The 17735-nt window shown below is 47.5% G+C and overlaps 1 protein-coding gene across 3 annotated transcripts in view; it reads right to left on the bottom strand.

Moving 5' to 3' along the window:
• Window positions 1-17735, bottom strand: part of UNC93B1 (unc-93B1 regulator of TLR signaling) — a 70548-nt gene that overhangs the window by 36695 nt on the left and 16118 nt on the right. For 2 of the 3 annotated variants that reach the window (XM_088447060.1, XM_088447062.1), the window contains exons 2-3: window positions 14681-14810; window positions 5969-6110 (exon numbers count right to left, since the gene is read on the bottom strand). In XM_088447060.1, the coding sequence (XP_088303186.1) occupies window positions 5969-6110; window positions 14681-14788 (250 nt within the window). In that variant the 5' untranslated portion in view covers window positions 14789-14810. Of the gene's footprint in view, window positions 1-5968; window positions 6111-14680; window positions 14811-17469; window positions 17583-17735 lie in introns of those variants that run through there. The other variant, XM_088447061.1, reaches the window with a different exon arrangement.

Genomic DNA, 17735 nt, shown 5'->3' with positions numbered 1-17735 from the left:
CCTCCCCTCCAAGTGCCTAACCCTAATCCCCCCTCTAAGTGCCTAAACCTAACCCCCCCTTCCCCGCTGCCTAAACCTAAGTCCCCCGGGGTTGCCTAACCCTAACCTCCCCCCGGAGGTGCCTAACCCTAACCCTCCCTTCCCCTAGCCTACACCTAACCCCCCCCCCCCTTCGTTCGGTAGGTCTTCCGGTGTCTGGTTAATGACAGGCGTTGAGTTTGACGCCTGTCATTAGTACCACGCCGGGATTAGAAAGTCTGGAAGCCGGCGGTCGCCATTTAGACCATCGGCTTCCAAACTACATCCCCCTTACTCGCACCATGCTAATAAACACACAATTGTAACAGTCACAGGCCCTGATTCAGAGCCGGACGCTCTGACAGAGCGCTCGCTCTGAATCAGGGCCGTCCCTTCTCCTTTTTGGAGCGGCCTCCTGGCCGCTCACATAGCTGTGGGTGACCACCCACAGCTATAGCGAGCGGCCAAAATGATGGTCGCGATGGTCAAGACCATCGCAATCATCGGGCTTGCGACGAGACCCTGCAGTAGGGTCTCGCTGCCGCAAGCCCAGGAGTGCTTTTGGCTCTATCAGAGCCAAAAGCACTCCCACTGACATCACTAGTGATGTCAGTGGGGCCGGCCCCAGACGGTAGGCGTTCCCATGGGAACACCTCCGTCTGGTCAGCCACGCCCCCGGCACGCCCACCAAAGGGGGCGTGCTGTCACTCACCATCGACAGCACGCCCCCTTTGCTGCGAGACCCATAACGACGGCTTGGCCGTCGTTATTCGGGTCTTGCGCATGCGCACGACGGAGCCGCCTCCGTCGTGCGCATGCGCACTTGGGCACCATCGACCTGAGCGCTCGCGAGCGGGTCTGAATCAGGCCCACAGTGCGGCTGAATAAGAGGTCTACTCTAGTCTGCCGCATTACTTGCATAGACATTAGTGTATATTTTCACCTGTATACACTGTGATAGGATCACTGGTAAAGTGGTCTGTGGCAGGGACATTTATCCCAGATTCCTGTCCTATGTGTTTAAAATCCCCAGGAGAAAATCTGCAGTGTAGCAGGCTTGAGTCTCGGCTTTTTGAAAAGCCGGTTTGGGACCTGGGGTTGTGGGTGAGAGGAGAGGGAGGGCTCCACCCACGGCCACTCCAGGTTTTGGTTCTCGCAGCCTGGTAACAGGCTTGATTGGGTTCCCACCTGAGAGTGGCCAATATAAGCCTAGTGTGTTTAGGGCTGAGTGTCTCACCTGGTAGAGCAGGCAGGGAGTTTGCTCAGAGACACTTGAAAAACCTATTTGTGAGTACTGTGCTGTGCTTTGTTGCTGGTGAGGGCATTAGGCCCTGCCAGGTTCTTGTAGTGAGGGAACTACCTGTGAAGTTAGTGCCCCGACAGGGCTAGGATTTATGTTTATGTTTTCTTTATGTTGTTCCTGACATTGTACAATAAAGACTGGCGCCGACCAGCTTGTACTTGCATCCAGACTGGTGTGCTGCTTCCCTGCTGCTGTGGGTGTGTGTAAGAAAGGAGTCCTTCTACCCAGGAGAGGGACCCCCTAACCTGACTGTGTCACAATATGGTGGAGAATGCGGGCAACCACACACCCTGAAGTTGCAGCGAGAGGAAAACTTTCCGTTTAAAAATTAAAGGGACAGACACCCAATTTGTGAGTGTGGAAATAACACTGTGTCCTTGGAGTCCCATAGAGGAGGCGTCAGCCAATGCTCAGAGAGGCAAGGTTCAGCTTCCAACCTACACCCCAGGACAAAATAGAGGACATTATTAAGGCCTTGCTCCAAGCTACAGCAGCTCAGCAGGAGACAAACAAGCTTCAGCAGGAATCTAGCAGAGCTCAGCAGGAATCCACCAGGGTGCAACTGTTGGCCTTGGAGACAGCCCAGAGGCAACAACAGGTCGCCGTCGAGGAAACCCGCCAGGCCTTAGCGGAAAACATCCAGGCCATAAAAGAGGTGGTACAGCACCTGGTCGCCCGGCCCAGAGATGTTAATACTGGTCCTCCCACCACCACTCACTCCGTACGAGCCAGTCACTTCCTCCAAAAGATGACTTCGGGCGATGATGTGGAGGCCTATCTCGCCGCATTTGAAAGAACGGCCGAAAGGGAGAGTTGGCCCAAGGAGCAGTGGGCAAGTCTGGTGGCACCTTTTTTGTCTGGGGAGCCACAAAAAGCATATTTCGACTTATGCCTGGCTGATGCCAAGGACTATAAAAAACTAAAACAGGAGATCCTAACTCGCTTGGGAGTCACCACCTTTGTTCGTGCCCAACGGGTCCACCGCTGGGAGTTCCATATGGACAAGCCTCCACGTTCACAGATGCATGACCTCGTCCATCTGTCCTCAAAATGGCTACAGCCCGAGACGCTGACGGGACCACAGATCTTGGAAAGGGTCGTGATGGAACGGTACCTGCGATCATTACCTGTGACTCTGCGCAAGTGGGTGAGCCATGCAGATCCTAAGTCCGCGGACCAGTTGGTCGAGCTGGTGGAGAGGTACGTGGCGGCTGAGGAGCTGATGTGTATGCCCCACCGAGCTCCGATGGCGCACCGGCGAACTCCCACAGACACTGGTAAGACTGTTCCAGGGGAGAAGGGTGCTGGGTGGTGGGATGTACCTAAGACTGAGGGTGTAGAACCTGGAGACAGGCCTGCCAGGCCAGGAAGGTTCTTGCCCCGTAAACGACTAGACATTAATATGATTCAGTGTTTCCGGCGTGGTGACTTCGGCCATATTTCCGTTAATTGTTCACTTACAACTGAACCTATGCAATGTGATACTGCTCATGTCTACCGCAGGGGGTCTTTCTTTGCACAGACAGCCTGTACGGCTGACCGGCAGGCTGAGACTGATAAGCACATGTGTGTACTCACTGTAGATGGCAACCGAGTAGAGGCACTGTTAGACTCTGGTAGCTTGGTGACACTTATAAAAGCTGAGCTGGTGAACCCCTTGAGGCATACAGGGAAAACTGTTGGTGTGACCTGCATACATGGGGATACTCGATATTATGTTACGGCCGAGGTGAACATCGAGACACCATGTGGCTCTGCTATAGTTTCTGTGGGTTTGGTGCATGGTCTGATGTGCGATGCAATATTGGGGAGAGACTTTGCTCACTTCTGGAAGTTGTGGGAAAGCCGTTTTGTTCCAGAAGTGAACAACCCCGATCCATTTGAGAAGGTTGTCGATGTAGTGGAGGAGGGAGTTTCTTCTGAGTCAGAGTTATTCCCTTTTTCTACTATGATTGGCGAACTAGAGAATGCGGAGCATGACGGTGGCACGCCAACTGATGTGCCTCCCATTGAGGTGGGACGTGTTGTTGGGCCAGTTGATCGTCTGCCTGATTTAGAGGTCAGAAGAGAGGTCTTTGCCGTGGAGCAGTTGAATGACCCTACTTTGGTAAAAGCCAGGGAGAATGTAAAAGTAGTTGATGGTAAACCCGTAGATCCTGATAGTCCTTTGTCCTATCCCCACATGGTAATGGGTCAGGATTTGTTATATCAGGTGACTAAGAAGGGGGAAGATATTATGGAACAGCTAATAGTTCCCAAAGCCTACAGAAGAACAGTGTTGGATCTGGCCCATGGTCATATAACGGCAGGCCATCTAGGGGTAGAGAAAACCACTGAGCGAATAATGCAGAGGTTTTTCTGGCCCGGGCTTCATAAAGAGGTATCTGACTTTTGCGCATCTTGCCCTGAGTGTCAGTATCATGCTCCCAGACCACGTTTTAAGGGACCACTAGTTCCATTGCCTATTATAGAGGTGCCGATAGTGAGAGAGCACCTGAAACAGGCTCAACAGGCACAGCAGAGGGTATACAACCGCAATGCTCGGTTACGCAGCTTTGCTCCTGGGGACAGAGTGTTAGTGTTGGTTCCCTCTGTGGAAAATAAACTTTTGGCTAAATGGCAAGGGCCCTTTGAAATCTTAGAAAGAGTGGGACATGTCAATTACAAAGTTTACCAGCCGGAGAAAAGAAAGCCGGAACAGATATACCATATAAATCTGTTAAAGCCCTGGAAAGATAGAACGGTACTGTCGGCCATCCGAGCCCCTCCAGTAAGTCCAGGGCCCTTAGTTCCCGAAGTGACAGTGGCAAAAACCCTGTCGGCAATTCAACAACGAGAGGTCAAGGAGTTTCTGGTTAGAAATAGGGTGCTGTTCTCCGACGTACCTGGGAAAACCTCGGTCGTTATACATGACATCATCACTGACCCAGGGGTTAAAGTTAATCTAAAGCCCTATAGGTTACCAGAAGCACCAAGAGCATCGGTGTCGAAAGAAATTAAAAATATGCTAGAGTTAGGGGTTATTGAAGTATCACATAGTGAATGGTCAAGTCCCATTGTGTTGATTCCAAAGCCCGACGGGAGTGTGCGTTTCTGCAATGACTTCCGAAAGTTGAACAGTGTTTCAAAATTCGATGCCTACCCGGTGCCACAGTGGAGAAGGAGGCGTTGGCCATAAAGTGGGCGTTACAAACTTTAAAATTTTCGGTGGAACACAGGCCAGGGGGCCTGTTGTTTAAAGCAGACGCGTTGTCACGCGTTCATTGTTTGGGGGCTTCAGTTGTTCCGCCCCATAGGTCGAAACAAAGGGGGGGGATATGTGATAGGATCACTGGTAAAGTGGTCTGTGGCAGGGACATTTATCCCAGATTCCTGTCCTATGTGTTTAAAATCCCCAGGAGAAAGTCTGCAGTGTAGCAGGCTTGAGTCTCGGCTTTTTGAAAAGCCGGTTTGGGACCTGGGGGTTGTGGGTGAGTGGAGAGGGAGGGCTCCACCCACGGCCACTCCAGGTTTTGGTTCTCGCAGCCTGGTAACAGGCTTGACTGGGTTCCCACCTGAGAGTGGCCAATATAAGCCTAGTGTGTTTAGGGCTGAGTGTCTCACCTGGGAGAGCAGGCAGGGAGTTTGCTCAGAGACACTTGAAAAACCTATTTGTGAGTACTGTGCTGTGCTTTGTTGCTGGTGAGGGCATTAGGCCCTGCCAGGTTCTGGTAGTGAGGGAACTACCTGTGAAGTTAGTGCCCCGACAGGGCTAGGATTGATGTTTATGTTTTCTTTATTGTACAATGTCAGAAACAACATAAAGACTGGCGCCGACCAACTTGTACTTGCATCCAGACTGGTGTGCTGCTTCCCTGCTGCTGTGGGTGTGTGTAAGAAAGGAGTCCTTCTACCCAGGAGAGGGACCCCCTAACCTGACTGTGTCACAACACATGCAAGCTAGCAGTGATCATCACCATCAGACAGACTTCTGGATACGCTCTAATCACCATAGCGCGCACTTCTACCTACATACCTATTACACGCCCCTAAGAGGACTTACATGCAGATGGCAACTTGCTAGGCCAATTACACCCACTGAGAGAGAGGAGACAGATGCACATGAATGCAGCTGCTCAGAGTGTTGTGTGATCAGCCGTAAAAATCGCAAGTTGTGCACACAAAACGGAGACGCATGCACCTCTGAGTCTCAGTGTGTGTGCGCATGATGACCCTTTCTTACCTACTACCTTGTGTACCTGCTAATATGCACAGCTCTACATTGCATTTCTCTAAACTTGCTGCAACGTGCTCCTTCCTCCCTGTTTCCACCATCTGTGTCACACCTGTTTGTCTGCCCCTCCCCTTTAGAATGTAAGCTCTTACGAGCAGGGCCCTCTACCCTCTTCTCCTTACTTTACTTTCATCTACTTCTTACCCCCCCAATAGGGCACCTAGCACTTGGTTGCTTAGGCTCTGTTGCATATCTAGGTGTTATGGTCACTAATGTATATTATCCATATCCTTGTTCTTTATTGTACTGTACTGTAAGTCGTTGGTCTAATTATTGGCTTAAGTACTTTGTAAGGCGCTGCGGAACACTTGTGGCGCCATATAAAGAAGTATAATAATAAAATAATAAGCAAGCAGCTCAGATAAATAACGTACCTAGGTACACCCCATATGTAATGGTTGCGCCCAGGCTTGCGAATATTACGCTTTTCACCGTTAGGAGTCTCTTCCGCCTATAGTATCTCTTCTCCTCTGCTTCTTCGTCATAATCTGCATTGTCACCCAAAAACTCTTCCATCTGTAGAGCAATGAAGACATACCTCATTAGAATCATCCTGAGAGGGGACCGGATCGTCTGGCAGTTAGAAAACCATGGGTTACAATAGCATTCCATGGCCGAGGGGTAAGACCAGAATGCAAAGTACCACAAATGAAATAGAATGTAATGATAGTAAGACCTATTAGTAGGCATAAATTAGTCTCCGCCAGTAGCAGCAGCTTACTTTATATGCTGATATCACCAAACAAATGTTGCAAGATTTTACAATAGGCCTTCCCTATTGTAAAAACAACAGCACACGACCCCCTGGCTGTCCAGTGGCACCAGAGATGTGGTCTCAAGTGTAAAGTTTACTTAATACCTACCAGATTTTTTTATGGTGCCCTCTGAGAGATCCACAATGGGATCCAGGTGGTAGGTATGGGGCCGTGGTACCACTAATCACATAAACGTGGTCCTGCCCCCTCAGCGTAAAGTCACTATTCACAGCCCTGAAAACTGTAGTGGTGTATTCAGGAGTCTCCCGGACATCCTGGAAAATAGGTCTGCATGTTACTTACTATATACCTACGTCACTGTTTGGAGTCATATTAACCCACTGTATGTCCTCATCTATTAACTATACTAAGTTACATTATACGGATTTATATTTATAAATTAGGAGTCCTGTGTCTCAGTGCTTCACAGTCTGCCATAAAACAATCTGAGCTAGGATCTCCTCATCTGAGCTAGGGTCTGACCATCATGTAAAAGGAGCTTAAGGATAGATTTTTAGAATAGACTTTATCATGCTTTGGGGGCCTGTTCCCCGATTAGAGAAGTTTGTTCATGTTCCTCTTGGGACAGTGGGCAACACTGATGTATATAGGATTTTCTTCATCACTTTTCTGTTACCCATTTATTAGTTTGGAAGCACTAAAAGGAACCAATAACCTATACAACCACCAATTATAGGCTGTCCTGTCCTTGTACCCTCCCCGCCCCCTTCCTATTGATATGACCTCTTGGTGGATACTTAGGGTGACCCCAATAGGGTGACAGTATGTGTGAAAGTGAATGTTAGGCCACACAGATGTCCTTGACCAGGATACTGGGTTTATTGGTAACAGCGGTAATACAAGGGTGATAATAGTGGTACACAGTGGTAACACAGCAGTGGTCACAACGGCGATAATTGCGGGTAATCTGTGTCTTATACCTGGGAGCTAAGGGCCTGATTCAAAGATGTGCGCTATTCCGATGTTTATGCAGTTGAGTGATTACGGGTAATCTGTGCATGCATCTTAAACGCACGGCGCAAGCGACTAAGTTAAACGGCTCATGCGTCAAGGTACATTACCGCAGTCGCTCGCAATGACTAATTACTCTCAATATGATTGACAGTCAGGGAGCGTTTGTGGGAGGTAAGAAGGAGCGGTGGCAAAGAACGCAGGTGTGTTGCGACCGTTTTTGGGGCTTGTCACTGCCTGCATCTGCAATCTCGTACACAGTGAAAGTGGCTCTGGCGTCTCAGTACACCGATGCTCCGTCTACGAAGATGATTAGATTTGCAAAGCTGCAGGTGGGCGTCTCCATACATACTGGATAGCAGCTGCGATGGCATTAGCATACATCCCTGAATCAGGCCCTAACTGCCCAGTACTATGACACTCTACACAGTGGTGCAAGCTAGGGCGTGCATGCGCCATTACATCACTGGGTCAGAGGTCAGACCTGCCTGGGACTCCAGGTTCTAGTGCCTGGAAGTATGCCTTACTTACCTAGTCTCACACAATGGCCGGGACATTCCCGAAAATCAAGTGGCGCTCCCGGCCACAGGGAAAAGTGGGCAAGTCTCCCATCCCCAGCCACCCACTTACCTGGTGAAGTGGGCGGTCCGGTCGGAGTAGGTCTGAGTAGAGCCTACTCCACTGCACTTCCGCCAACCAATCACAGCCATTTACACTATGCTTGCACACAGGCAACTCTCAAGCCTGCTGCATAACCGTCCTCTCAGCGCACTGCTGACTGCACTATCCTGTAAGCTGGACCCTTGGTCCACATCTAACCAGCACCACCTGGACCTCTGCACCTCATCCTCTTCTGCCATTTGCCCCAACCATCTTCTACCTTCACACCAAATCTCCATGATGAGATCATTTTCCTTTGTGCTGTGGGACCCCTGGCAGCCGATTGCGCATGCACGCCCATCTGACAGCGCATGGGCAAGTGGCCATTACCAGGGAGGGAGCCTTCGGATCCATCTCCCACTAAATTCTGTGACCTGTGGCCTATAGGCTACAATGGCGTTAGCTACCAGACTTTGTAAACTTCACAGTATAGCAGCCCCATAGAAACCTATGGGAGCTGCTATTGCTATTGGAAACTGGTGAACATGAATGGAGATATCTGCTACGGGACCCCCTTAATACTTCCAGGGGATGCTGAAATTTGACGGTTTTCAGGGAAGGGAGAATAAGGATAATAAGATTATTTCTAATGTAGGTTTAAAAACATTCCGATAAAGTTGTCTTGACACTACATAGTGTGAGGCCTTCAAGATGACTGGCTCTGCTTTTTATAGGCCTGAACCAGCTGCGGTTTAAGAGAGGAGGGGGCCCATGTTCAGACTGGCCCACTCCTCTCTGTGAAGCAGTAGACTCTAGAATGCGCAAGTCCATGTTTCCAGAGACACCTCTGCTACGGAGAGGGGATCACAGCGTCATGCAAGTCCAAGAAGGGTGGCATTATGAAGCAAGCACCATGGGGCCCAAACTGCATGGAACTTGACCAGTGTTATTCTGGATGCTGGTTATATATTCCATTTTACATATGAACCAGATCATATTCACTAACTCCTAATGAGATAGAGGATCAAGTTGTCTCCAGGCATTGCCAATTTGATACCTAGATGCTCAGACATGTTGGCCAGGCTGAGAGAAAAACTGAGGAGTGTCACTAAGGCGATGAGCAACTGGACCGTCACCTAGAACAATATGATTTATCGGCAAGTCCATCAAATGTGAAAGATATTGCCAGAGACCACCATGCAACTCAAGTTCGCCATGAGAACGACTCGCAGGACCCTACTCACACCTGGAGTTCAGTGTATGCTCCCTGCTATTCCCTGTATTGTACTATACACACACCACTGCAAATATTCTGTAGGTATAAATTAAGAAAAAAAATTCAAAGCTGAAAAACAAATACTAGTATACATATTAAACGCCACAAACTTTGCTCGATCTGGCCGCCCAATTTAAAGAGATGAGCACGCATATACAGTATAGTGACTACAACGTAAGACTCCATCCAAATACAGACATAGGGACTCCCAAACTCTCCAATCCAGCAATTCAAGCAACAACTAATAGTTTGTTAGGAATTGGTATGAAATACCGTCAGCCGCATGGCCGGCGGTTCGATTCCCGTCAGCGGCAGCCCGACAGAAGCAGAGTGCGACGCAGCGGAAGCCCGACAGCGCTGGAAATCCCGATCGTGGATAGGTAAGTATCCACTAACCTAACCTAACCCCAACCCTCCTTAGGGGTGCCTAACCCTAACTTCCCCCCCCAAGTGCCTAACCCTAATCCCCCCTCTAAGTGCCTAACCCTAACCACCCCCTTCCACGCTGCCTAAACCTAAGTCTCCCGGGGGGTTGCCTAACCCTAAGTCCCCCCCGGGGGTGCCTAACCCTATCCCTCCCTCCCCCTAGCCTAACCCTAACCCTCCCAGGGGGGTGCCTAACCCTAAGTCCCCCCCGGGAGCCCTAAACCTAACCCTCCCCCCCCCGCGGCTGTCCGCTCGCGGCGCCCGGCATCAGTACGATCGTGATGCCGGGCGCCGGTCTCCCAGCGTCGGGGAAATGCGGGCGTCTATATCTAGACACCCGGCATTTCACCCATGCCGGGATAAGACAGTCAGGAAGCCGGCTGCCGGTATTTAGGCAGTCGGCTTCCCGATTGCGTCCCGTTTGTTACACCCAGAGGAGGAAGACAGGCTCAAACTTCACATAATGACCAAAAACCAACAACAATAAAAATTATAATAATCAAAAACAAACAAAAAATTTCAGTAGGATATAAATAGCTGCACAATTAAGTTGATTTTGTTCAGTCCTACTACTATAGATGTCAATAGTATGTATTATGAGTTGGCAAATATGGTCAAAAATAAACAAATATGCAAACTTAGTTTCCCTAAACTTTATCCTCTAATAAGTAAGACATGTTACATACGGTTGTATATGTGTATCTAACATAGTAAATACATCACTGCTTCTGTAAATTACAGGGGGGCACCATTCTTCCTCAGCAACCAGCCAAGGTTACACAGACCCAGCAGGCACTGCTGCCTTCCCCTGATACATTACTTAGCTCCCAGCAGCACTCAGTGAAATGTTGGGGGGGGATGTATGTAGGTGTCCGATGTATCACTAAACTTCAAGCGTCCCCTCTCCCACTCAGTATAAGATGTTCTTCTTCTTGACAAAGCTGCCTTGGATGCGGCGAAACATGTTGAAGGATAGAGACTGATCAGCCACTGCCACTGCACTACTGAGACCCAGCTCCCACTGTCTGCACAGGTATACCAGCTGCGGGGCACTGCTGTGGCAAGCATTGGCACTTGGAGCCTCTGTTAAAGTCCAGCTCTTGCAGCTTACAAAGGAAAATTCCCTTGAGCACAGTTCAATATTCTCCCGCTGCTAAAAGCCATTACTACAGCCTGCAAGTGTGCTCGGGCGCTCTACCTATATGGCACTACTGGTATTGTCGAACGCCACAGGCACTAGCAGGTGATTTCTTTACTTGAGGATCCACTGATCTAGACACTGTTTCATTTACTAGATTGTCTTTACTACCTGGCTGTGTAGAGACTGACAGCAACATCTGAGAGTTTCCACAGCCTCTAGCAGGATCAAACAACGTTTCTATTAAGGAGCTCTGTAACAAGCGGACAGCTACTGTGTCACTTTAATATAATTGTGCAGATCGGGACTTCGGTATCTTTATCAAGTTGAGATTTTAGGAATTTATATGCTGGAATTTTATTCATTACTAGCTGGAGTACCCGGCATTGCCCAGGATTTTAAGAATGTTTGTTTACACATCATCCTCCAACAAACCTCTCCTTAGGCAGGCCTCACGAAAAGTGTGACAAACTTCCACATCCACAGTCCTAAGGTCTTCGAAGGAAGTAGGACCTGTAACGGTGTAAAGCAAACTTCGGAGATAGAAGCATTCAAAATGTGTCGGATGTACAGTGTAAACACGGCCAAGAGCTTCTGTTGCTCTGATACCAGGATGACCATCTACAGCGACTCACTATTTTCTGTGCATAAAAACTTTGAGAAGCATTCCATGTGTAATATTTTGGCAGCTCACAGTACAGCAGGGTCCTTGCAAAGTCATCATTTTGACACAGCTCGAAGAAAGAAGTCAATGTTGTTGCGTAATTTGGTATAGTCAGACAGCTGAGAATGCTGGGAAAGCCTGCTAACGCTCTCTTCGATAATATTAAGATCATGACAAAACATGACAACACAAAAGGCTCGCTCCGAGGCCCTACCCATATGCCGTGAGGCCCTACAATTAGCGTACAGCAAAAATTGAGGTATTTAATTAATTCAAAATTAATAGTAATTAATTTCAATTTAAAATTTTTTTACTTGCCTCGGTCGTGTTTTAATACACTATATGTAAAATTTCACGATCTTGGCTGTAAACTGTGGATTTGTATAGACAGAGGGACAGAAATAGTATAAATAGTAGAGATAACAAAGTTGTTAAATATCACCACTGGAGGCAGCAGACAGCAGAACTGAGTGCAAGGCCCCACAATGAGCATCCAGCAAAAATTGTGTTTTTTAATTAATTAAATATTAACAGTAATAAATTTCGATTTCAATTTTTTTTTAGTTGCCTCGGCCATGTTTTAATACGCTTGTATGTAAAATTTCACAATCTTGGCTTGTAAACTGTGGAGAATTGCAATAGCGTCCACCTCTGAATCAGGCCCTATATTCTTGAAACTTATCAGCGGATGGGAAAATGAGGTTGTCCATGATCATATAGAGGTCTAGCCCATAGTACCATACCATCAGGGTAGGAGACTTAGGGGAGTGCCAGCGGACTGGTATCACAGCCTTAGCAGAACTGACAAGGGGTCACAACGACTTCTAGAACACGGCAAATGGTATGGTGGTAGGGTTCGGTAGCCAAATGCTTAGGCAAGGTGGTAAATTAGCGAGCATAAATTATAATGGCGGTAGCAATTACACCCTACCAAAAATTGATAAAGGGAGCAGAACTAAGGCCAAATATGGAGAGGTGCTCCCACCACAGTGAGACGCCTCCAGCAAGGACCAGAAAGGCCAGAGAGCATTTTGGCAGAAGGCTGGCACAGCGGTAACACCTGGCAGGGCCGGCTCCAGGGCTAATAGCGCCCTGTGCCGGCCAAGAGCTGCGCGCTCCTTATCGCGTGGTCGAAATTGGGGATGTGGCCTACTTACCATAGGCCACGCCTCCTTATGTGACGTTAACTGAGGGGCGTGCCAGCAGTGGCACGCCTCCAAATAACGTCAGGCTGGGGGGAGCCTCACTAGCTGGGTTTGCCCCAGCCCTCTCATGGAACTGAATGAATGCCGCATGCATGCGCGCAGCATCCATTCAGACTCCGGGGTCCGGGATATAATACCCCTTCAGTAGCCGTACCTGGAAGTGACGTGAGTAAGGGCGGAAATGTAGGTTTCTCCCCATACTTTCCAGGAAAATAAGACAGTAGGCCCATTGCGGGCTTGGTGGTTCGCTCCGCTCACCACAAGGATATATTCCCCCTCTATGCCCACTTGGCTGATGACGTCATTGTACAGAAACGAAAGGGGATCTATCTCATTCCGTCCAGGCACCGCCGCGGTGGTGGGGATCCCCAACCATCCGATTTGACCACCCGTGGGCCACTTCAGCCCACGGGTGGAACAGCGGGACAGTATTGTCCCGCTGAAATCGGGATGCTGGGGAAGGGTGCACCCTCTAGGGGTGGCGCCCCTGTTCGACAGCTCAGGACGAACACCCCTAGAGCCGGCCCTGACACCTGGACAGGACTTTGTAATAGGTCTCAACAACAGAGGTACATAAGGAGCAGGCTAGGGTTGTGTTGAATATTCTAGTCCAACCTCCTCTTCAATCACACACCCCAGAAGCCTCACCCAGTCCAGGTGCCAACTCTTTTAAACAATTTACAGAGATAATTTTTTGCTGAGCAGGTTCATCTAAATATATCACATAATATAAAGACCTCAGAATGTATTTTTGTGTTAATTGAATACTCCACTTTAATAAATATTAATTTCAAAAGCATAGTAAATAAGAAGAATTATTTAGAATGTTATTCAGTATGCAGAATAAAAGCAACAGATTGCCTCAATTCCCCGTTCTGACAAAGTCGGGGGGCCCTGGGATCGGGGATATTCAACATGTTGAAAAATCTTGATTCCCCGAACCCGACCCGAAAATGGTGGGAATATCTGATTCTGGGATTTAGAACATAATACGTTTCCCTGATGTGCCGCAGCATCGGCAATCATCATTGTCCGCGGGTCAGTGGTTTTGGTCATTGATCATCGGATCGCGTGGGGTCGGCAGAAGGTGGAATCGCGGCTCAGGTGTGTGGGGCCCTCTTGATGAATAGTACAGTGCAGCTGGTCAACAATTAAATAGTTACATTTCCATGATGGCCTGTTAGTAAATAAGAGAGCGGTGAAGGCTACACTCCCATGTGTTATGTGTGTATGTATAATACACAAGGCTTTTCAACTGGAAACCAAGAGAGCAATAAAACATGACTGGATATTAACAGACAGGTGAAGAGATCACACCCATACTTGCCTACACTTCCGGAAGTTGCCCCCCGCACCCCTGGAAGTGTAGGGAGATCTCCCGCATCCTGCCCACTTCCTAGTGAAACAGGCAGGATGGTGAGATTTAATGGGGAATTTGCGTGTCCAAGAGGAGAGGGCGTGGCTAAACGGTGCAATTTGTAATTTAGCCACACCCCCTCATCACAGGCTTTTCCCGGTAAAGGGGAGGGGCCTAATTACATCACCAGTCTGACCCCTCCCCATCCTGAACCGGCCTGCAGCAGCAGTTCTCCGGGCTGCTCCCAGATAGGATGAATGGCCTCATTAGGTTAGAAGAATGGTGATGATTGTGTCAAGTAGAGTTTAAAGGCAAAAATGGCAAAATCTTGTACTTAGGTCACAAAAACCCAAAAGCTGCATATGATATAATAATATATGATAATGATATATAATAATATGATACTAGCAACTATTGAGCAGGGAGAGGTGTTAATAAGGTAGAAGACTGGGAAGCATTAGTTCAAAAATAGAAAAAGTGAATTGTTTTGGTGAAAATAATTGCCTAATTAAAAAACGAGGGACATGATAGGCCTATAATATACCTCAATCACACCAATCATGCCCACGTTCTCTGGGTTGAGTAGATGAGGACAGGCTCATATTGGTAACCTAGATATTTGTGACTATAAGCAACTATATATTTAACTCTCTATTTTCAGGACATCAGCGTTTCATACCATGACAGACGTACCTGTTCATTAACTCCATCCAGCGCTGGGTTTTCTTGTGGCAGGGAAAGCAGCGAGCCACTATCAGCTGCTATCCCATTAATGGAGGCGTCGTGATCCAACTGAGCCATGATCTTTTGACCGAGTCTGCTCCTTTAAATGCAAATGACATAGTAAGTATTCTGCATGGCATTGCACAGCGACAGCTCCAATACTGTACAAAGACACTGCTACCACATATTCCTGGTATCCCGTTCAGATCCCAACCCATACTTGCCTATTTCTGTAAATGCATTTCCGGTAGATTGTGAAAGCATCACCTATTAGCGTGGCTGTAAAGTGGACATGTACTGCTACATCTGAGAGGGGTGTCACAAAATTTACATCCAAAAGTAAATAAGCCTCAAAGCAGTTAGTAGGATCTACTTGTTGATAAAAACACTCTGATACCATGTATGTAGCCATATCGATCATTGTGCCTTATAACCAATGCAGGGAAATGATACTAATGATCCCAATTGAATGTATATATGTTTTTATATATATATATAAATATATATATATATATATATATAACAGCCAGGGGCGGATTGGGATTGTAAACCAGCCCGGGAAATTTTTGAAAGCAGCCCTAATGGGGGCGGGCTCTGTTGAAAGGGCGGGTCTGTTGATGGAAGATACTCCCTCCTTATAAGCGACCACCACATAACACAGGGAACATCATAGCTACCAGCCTATAATAGTATCACAGCTGCCACCACATAATACAGAGAACATTGTAGCAACCACCATATAATGCAGAGAGCATCACAGCGACCACCAAATACAGAGAACATCGTAGCGACCACTATATAATGCAGAGGGAGTCATAGTCACCACCAAATAATGCAGAGAGCATTGCAGTGATGTATATAATACAGATATGTATTATAATTAATAAATATATATATAATGTCTAACTATATATATATATATATATATATATATATACACACACACAGTATATAGCAAGTGGATAGGATATATATATATATATATATATATATATATATATATATTCAGACAGGCAGACATATTTTAAATATAGTAAATCAGCTTACTGTCACACAGACTGTGACAGTCAGAAACTTTAGGCTGCCGGCTCCTGTGTGCAGGATGCTACTGTGCCGTCTTGTACTGTGTGTGTGCCTGCTGCTTGTTGTCCCGGAGCCGGAGCTGTGAGTGGTGCACTCAGGGCCGGTGCTAGGCTTCTAGGCACCCTATTCAAAGCTTCACTCAAAAGCCCCTGCTTTCCCCAGCGCATGTGCTATAGTCACGTGCATCCCACAAGCATAAAACAGTTAGTATATGCCACACATCCCTTGTGCATAGTTATGGATGCAGGGGCATATCTATATTGGGTGCAGGGTGCACACGGACCCCTGGGTCCAAGGGGGCCCAAACTGCACACATTTAGGACCTCATTCAGAGTCGGTCGTTGCGGCCGCACAGTTGTAGGGGAAAGGGGCTGGATATGCAAATGAAGTGTTCGCAAGTTGCGTCGCTAAGATGAGATCGTTAGCTGAACGACCAAGGGTAAGAAGTGGTCGTAAGACTAAATCACGCCCCCTTCTCGATCACAACACACGTCATCTCCTGGGATATAAGGATTAATCGCGACCATCGGAGCTGATCGCAGAGCTTAAGGTTGACCATACCCTCTCTTAAGCACTACGATCAGGTCAGTGTAAAAACCTCCCATGTCACATGTGCCATGACACTACTTTGTTAATTATGCACTCCCATTAAACGCCGTTCGCATAGTCAGGCACGCCTGCGTTCGGATCTCCACTCCCCCGTTTTCAAGCACCTTCCCCTGTTACCACCCACAAACGGTTGATTTTGTCACTCAAACTACCGACCTGGCTGTGTTCAAGGAGAGAAATTTCTGATCATAGCGGCTAGTTTGCGCACGCGCGTTGCGAATTTTACACATGCGCAGTTTAGCGAACATCGGCTGCGTACGACCGAGCGGCCGCAACGACCGACTCTGAATGAGGTCCTTAGTGTCATACTTACCTGTCCGGAGTCTCCAGAGTGCTGCTCTGACCGGGTGGGCGCAGCAAAAAAAAAAAAAATCACTGGGAATATGACGGCGGCCATTTTCCTGGTGACTCGCGCATGCGCAGTACTGCTGTTCCCCGGAAACCTATGCATAGATACATACACTCGTATACATACATACTCACGTGCAAATATACTCCCTTTTAGAGTGGAAAACATACTGCCTTTTGTTTATTTATGCTGTTCATGCATTATTACATAGGTACATGTATAGTACATAAATAAACACACACAGACCCTAACATACATAGGGACACGTATATACACAGATACATAGGTACATATACTGTACAGTCATATACATAGAAATTCACATATACATAATATATATTCCCTTTCCTAAAAGAAAACATGCTGCCTCTTGTTTATTTATACTGTATTACATGCATACACATATATATTTATAAGTAGATACACATTACATAGGTACATACGGTATATACACACATACAGATACATACAGTAAGTACATACATACTCAATATAATCGTATACTAGATGCTCATATTATAGGTACATACATGCATACAGACATACATATACCAGATATATATCTAACACATATACAGATACAAGATGCGCAAATACATAGGTACATACATACACCAGATATACATAGTTACATGCATACATATACCAGATACATAAATACACACATAACACATACATACAAATACCAGATGTACATATACAGTATATAGGTACATACCACAGTAGTGCAATGCAAGCTTTTAGTTCTCACTGCAGGCCTGGCAGCTCGCTCCTCGTCAGTAATATCAGTCATGGAGAGGAGTAGAAAGAAGGGGAGGTGCTGGATACAGGTGCCCGCGCTGGTATCACAGCGGAGCTGACGTCAGTGCTGTGACTGCCCGGGTGTCAGACGGACCTGGAGTAGTCAGTGTGGGCGGGGGTGATGTTTAGTGGAGAGGTCTCGGCAAATGGCAGCTGCGGGGGTGGCGGCAGCAGCGGCAGAGT

The sequence above is a fragment of the Taudactylus pleione genome, unplaced genomic scaffold (genome assembly GCF_031769625.1).
Source record: "Taudactylus pleione unplaced genomic scaffold, aTauple2 ptg000414l, whole genome shotgun sequence".
Lineage (NCBI taxonomy): Eukaryota > Metazoa > Chordata > Amphibia > Anura > Myobatrachidae > Taudactylus > Taudactylus pleione.
This window is presented reverse-complemented; position numbering and strand designations above follow the sequence as displayed.